Here is a 6000-nt window from a genome sequence, read left to right on the forward strand (position 1 = left end):
ATATTTTAAATAATTTTGTGCACGAAAGCAAGTTTTTACTGTGCTTTCATATGACTCATCACATGAAGTCAGGTGTTGAATTCTCCACGTCACGTTGGCACTCAAAAAGTTTTGGATTTTAGAGCATTTTGGATTTTGGGTTTTTGGATTAGGGATACTCAACCTGTCATATATTACTCCATAAATATGTCTTAATATTATCCATCTTTAAAAAGGAAAAACACTCCGATACATCCTACCTCCATCTCTACTTTTTTATCCCCCATTCTCTGTCAAACTGTCTGGTTTATTTTTCTCTCCACCATATCACTCAAGTGAGGCTTATAACATTTTTAGTGACCTACTTCTTGCCAGTGGTCTGAGGATTCTTTGTCTACACCCCTTCGATGAATTTTTCCAGTCTTAGGGCTTTAGGTAGCTTTTACGGGTTGACGACTCTCAGGTATATATTCTCCAGCCCAGACATGCCCATATAACTCCTGTCCCAGGTGCATATATCCAGTTCTAGCTCTGCACACATATCTCTGGACTCACCGTGGATACCTGTCTAATAGTTATCTGATAGGTTTCACATGGACAAAACAAAACTGTGTTGCATCTGCACTCTCACTCCCACCCTGAGCTTTCCCCATCTTATAATGTGGCACTGTCATCTGTTCCTGCCCAGATCAGAAATCTAGGACTCTTCTATATTTTTGTTTTCACATCTCACATCCCAGTCATCTTTTAAGTTTTGTCAGCTCTGCCTCCAAAAGATACTCCAAATCTACTTGACTGCTGTCTTCTCCACTGACACAACCATAGTGCATTCACGCTTACTTACCCAGATGACTGCAGAACTTAACTGACTTCTCTGGTGCTCTTCTTGCTGAACCAGAAGTACATCCTCCACACAGTCGCCAAAGGGATTTCTAAAGTACAGTCAGGTATACATCAAATCATGCATACAAACCCACCAAGGGCTTCCCATTATAACCACAATACAATTCAAATCCTTGGTCACATCCTGGAAGGCCCTGTGTGACCTGGCCCCTGCACACTTCTCCACCCTTATTTTCACCTCTCTCCCTTGCTTACAGGATGCTTCTGCCATGCTAGCCTTCTTTTGGCCTCTTGAACATGTTAGACTTGTTCCAGGCGTGTTCCCTTCCCGGGGAATGTGCTGTTTCTTCCGTTTGGATGTTCTTCCTACTCCTCCTTTGCCTACTGGCCTCATTCCCATCACTGTTGTTTCAGTTTGCATGTCAGCCTCCTCTCAGCATTATATTTACTTGAAACTGTCTTACTCTTTTATATGTTTATCGTCTGTCTCTCGTTAGAAGGCCATTTCAGGAGATTAAATAGTTCATTTTATTTGCTGCTGAACCCCTCCCAGCACCTGCCACAAGTGGGCACCAACTGACTGATGAATATAGCATGTAAAATGTGAAGTCAGTTTGTACTGATTCGTTTTACTGTGTTTTTAAGCTTAAAATTCTTCTGTACCTTTTAGACCTACTATTGTACACAGATTCTTAATTAAAGCAACAATAGAAGAAAGAATGCAGGCAATGCTGAAAACTGCTGAGAGGAGGTAGGTAATAATTTATGACAAGTAGAAGGGGGAAGGTTTTCCTGTTAAAAGTTTGTATCTTTGGAACTTCTTCACTTAGATGACAACAAAAAATACAACACAAATACTTCTTAAAAGCAAGGTCTGACCTTTTGCCTTTTCACTGTTTCCCAGTCAGTGCTCCAGACTTTGTATATTTGAATTAATGTATTAATCATAACATAAATATAAACTGTACTACATTTCTTTGCCACATTGGATCACTTTCTAAACAAAATATATCTTTATGCCTGACGTAAGCCTTAGTCTCATATGTGTAAACTAAACTCTTATTGCTACTTTCTACATCACACTTGTTAGTCACGTGCAGGTATAAATATCTGAACTTTAAAATTTGATTTTAAAATTTAAAATTTGACTGTAAAATTTAAAATTTGGGAGTCTGAGGCAGGTGGATAACCTGAGGTCGTGAGTTCGAAACCAGCCTGGCTAACATGGTGAAACCCCGTGTCTACTAAAAACACAAAAATTAGCCAGGCGTGGTGGTACACGCCATAGTCTGAGCTACTTGGGAGGCTGAGGCAGGAGAATCGCTTGAACCCAGGAGGTGGAGGTTGCAGTGAGTCAAGATCGTGCCACTGCACTCCAGCCTGGGCACCAGAGCAAGACTGTGTCCCAGGGGAAAAAAAAAAAAAAACTTAATTGGTTAAGGTTAATTGTGGTGTCAATCCAAAGACAAAACAAAAGCAGAAAGACCAAACCAGTCTTAATTTTAAAAGCTTGACTCTGGAATCATGGAATTTTCTAATATTTGTGGTATAATTTATTTAAATCTTTTTGAAAACATAAATCTTTCTACATCTTTAGGAGGTAGGTAGGATTGGAAGGTACCCAAGGAAGAGATGATTGCCTTCGAAGGGATTGTCACATAGCAAAGAAGCAATTTGAAACCACAAATTTTCTTCCATTGTTGATTTCTGGGAAGGCAAGAGGCTTCCACAGGAGCCTTTTTACCTAAAACATGAAGGCTTTTTAAAGTTCTTGTTTCCTTGTGTATCAGACTTAAGTGATTTTTATTTAGGTTGTTGTAATAAAATAACAGTTATGAGTTGTTTGAAATTCTCTTGAAACAATTTAACTTTAGGTGGTAAGAAGGTAATTTGTAAGGTGAGAGCCTTAGTAGCAGTTGTCAAGGGTTTTATTCTTTGTTCTGTTAATTGCACAGAGAAAAAAACATTTTGACAAACCCTAAACGTAATATATAGAAGTCTTCACTAGTTTTGACAAGGTATAACAATGATCTTATCACTTGCTTTCCTCTGGGAGTTTCTTATAGCCCAGTTACAAAAACTTAAGAAAAAATGTGTGTCTAGTTCGTATTACTACAAATACAATCGCTGATGGCTTGGGGTTTCTTTCTGACTGTGCTCATTTGGAAAACCTTGCAGTCACACGAACTCATCAGTGAAGCATTCAGAGGCTTCCGTCTTGACCGTGGCTGACCTGGCAGACCTGTTTACCAAAGAAACTGAAGAGCTTGAATGAACTACACTTGATTCATTCCATGGACTTTAGTGTATTAATAAACTTTCATAGCTGTAGAGCAAAGTTACAAGTTTTAAAAACCCAGTAGATAACAGTTACCACTGTTCCTAGTTGAATGAATTTGTTTCTTGTTCTGGTTATACAGTGGCGTAGTACTTACTGAGTCCTTTTCAATATACTGTTTTCAAAAGATCTATAAAGATTTTTAATTTTACACTCCTAATAAAATATTTATTTTTTGTCCCAAATAATATCTATATCTGACAATACAAGGGAATTAAGAGAGGTAATGTGTACTTTTCTTATGATAAGATCAGTCATAAAAAGAGTTGGAATAAGAAAGTAAACTAGCCTAGTTTTATATGACCTGGTATATTCAACCAACATAGATCTCAGTTTTTGGAAGGGCCTTCAGTATCTTTAGCACATGATTCACCAGTATCTTGTTAGTAATATTTTAAGTAGATGGTGAATTACATTAACTCATTTTTTGAGTAGGCTTATACCATAACTTTACAACTAGTAATTTTGCAACTCCTTAGAATAAGTTAATGTCAGACAGTTACTTCTTTCTTCTGCATCTTGCTACTGAAAACAAAAACAATGAAAATACTCATATTTCTATTATGTGTAAAGTGGTGGTAGTGTAGACAGTTAACTCCAAATAGATTTTTTTAATGTATTAATGATTACCTTAAAATTATCCACTTTCTCTACTCTTAATTTTTCTTATTGTTAAAGTTTTTATATGTTGTAAGATTGATGTATCTGTAAATATTGCAGTTTTTATGATTTTGTTTTGTTATAACATGGAAATATGGCAGGGTTTTGTTTCAATCATTATTATACTGATGTCTTGGATTCTTTTCCTCTCCCATGTTCTTGTGTAACTAGAACTTTTTAGCCAGTGATATCTGAATTCATGGTAGAGTTGTTATTTCACTCCAGTTGTTCCTCCCTTAAGCACGAGTCTTTGACCTTTTGAACAAGAGAATGCCATGTTCACATAAGCGAATCGTTGCAAGTGGTAATAACCAAGTGTTCTTCTTCTGTGAGGAATTAATGGACTTTGAAATTGCTGAATAAGGAGTAGCTTGTTATATCCTAGCCATTTGATGTAATACAAATGTTCTTGTTTGGCTTCCTTTTCTTTGAGCCTTCAGAGTTTTAAAGGACCCTCTTTGACCCTCAGGACTTACTAGCTCCTAGTCAGCTGCCTGGAAAACTCATAGAACCATCCCCTGGATCCCATTTGTCCGAGAGGCTTTGGTGCTCAGTTAAGGTGCATTTTCTTACTCTAGGTTTATAGAGTGATGTAATTCAACTGAAGAAAACACACACATGCTTTTGGTGCTTATTCTTCAGTTAAAAGGAAGTATGCATTGATTCTTTTATATGAAATTAGATCAAACTTATTTTTATAGCTCTTTACATATTAAAAAGAGCTTTCCTGTACATTTACGTGTTTAATTTGCCCAACAATCTTGTGAAGTTGATATAATTAATATCATTCCTGTTTTAAAGGTAGAGAACTGAAGTTCAGATACATTGAAACTTTCTTAGGACATGTAGCAAGTAAACAGTGGAGCCCAGGTACCCTGACTCCATATCTTACATTCTTTTACTAATAACATGTCATGCTGAGATTCAGAAGGCCCATGCTTATAATTTAAAAATGAGACTACTTCAGTATTTCTTTGTGTTTATTTTCTACTATTCCTTTCTGAGCTATGTTTTAGAGAAAACAATTTGATATGCTTCAATTTTGTAAAAACAAATTATATATATAAAAATTATCTGTATTAGACAAAAACTGTTTTTATTTATTTCTGTAAGATATCAATTAAATAAATATTTTAGTGGAAATGAAAATTGTGGAATTCTTTGATTTCTGAGCCTCAGACCATATGGGGTTTTTTTATTTTTTCTTTCAATAAAAGATATCAAAATGGCTAATACTACAGAATCCCATATTTTATATACATTTGTTACATCTTAAAAACAATTGTGACAGTTTCCAATTGTTCAAAACAAATACAAATCTGTTCCTCACATTTTCTTGGCTGCAAAGGATTTTTTAAGTTTTCTTCCTCTATTATTTTATAGCCTCTGAAATATTACTATGTTTATAAGTAGTTGTTCTTAAATGGGTGCTATGCTAATGAACCAGTGAGAAAAAATGAGATAGCCGCAATTGTTAGAATAGCCCCAGTCATTAAACTTAAATGTGTTTGGACCTGGAGAATCATTTTCTGTTACATGATTCCATGAGTTTACTAGAACTGAAAAGATATGTACAACGTAAAGTGCATATACCTTACTTCACAGCCGTTTTGCTTCAAACCCAGATAACTTTACTGTGTTTATTGCAGCATCAGTGTTTCTCTTTGTATGTGACCTGAGCTGAATAAGCCATGCATTCAGTTTTACGAATTGTTATCTTTCATAGCACATGAACAACAAACTAAAAATCTTAACATGATAATTCAACATGCAACTACTAATACTTTACAAATAATGATCAGACCAACTATTTATCTAAATATTTAGGAACTGAATTTAACAGTGCAAGATTAATCACCAACACAAGCTCTCCTTTCAGATGGACAAAGTAAGAAATCATGTCTTTTTAATCTCCTGCTCTCATTTAATAGCTCTTCCAGTGTGCTTAAGTTATTTGTGTTTATTAAACGACAAGATAACCTTTCAGAAATGCAGAGATCACCCATGCTGAATAACCTCAGGCTTACTTAATTCAAATAAAAGGCGTCTTTCAATCTTTCTAGAATTTAGGTAAACAAAATCCCACAATGTGCCATTTCATAATTTTTAACTGGCATACAAATGCAAAAATGGAATGTAAAAAAAAAGAATTTAAACCAATTAAATGAATTAAAAACCAA

The 6000-nt window shown here is 35.4% G+C and overlaps 1 protein-coding gene across 1 annotated transcript in view; it reads left to right on the forward strand.

Moving 5' to 3' along the window:
• The window catches only part of SHPRH (SNF2 histone linker PHD RING helicase, E3 ubiquitin protein ligase), an 82243-nt gene extending 77274 nt beyond the window's left edge, over nucleotides 1–4969 (forward strand). Inside the window, exons 29-30 of the mRNA XM_011975471.1 lie at nucleotides 1493–1573; nucleotides 3001–4969. Coding sequence (XP_011830861.1) covers nucleotides 1493–1573; nucleotides 3001–3097 — 178 coding nt within the window. The 3' untranslated portion in view covers nucleotides 3098–4969. The remainder of the gene's footprint in view (nucleotides 1–1492; nucleotides 1574–3000) is intronic.
• Nucleotides 4970–6000: the final 1031 nt, after the last annotated feature.

This window comes from Mandrillus leucophaeus, unplaced genomic scaffold (assembly GCF_000951045.1).
Source record: "Mandrillus leucophaeus isolate KB7577 unplaced genomic scaffold, Mleu.le_1.0 Scaffold1561, whole genome shotgun sequence".
Taxonomy (NCBI): Eukaryota; Metazoa; Chordata; class Mammalia; order Primates; family Cercopithecidae; genus Mandrillus; species Mandrillus leucophaeus.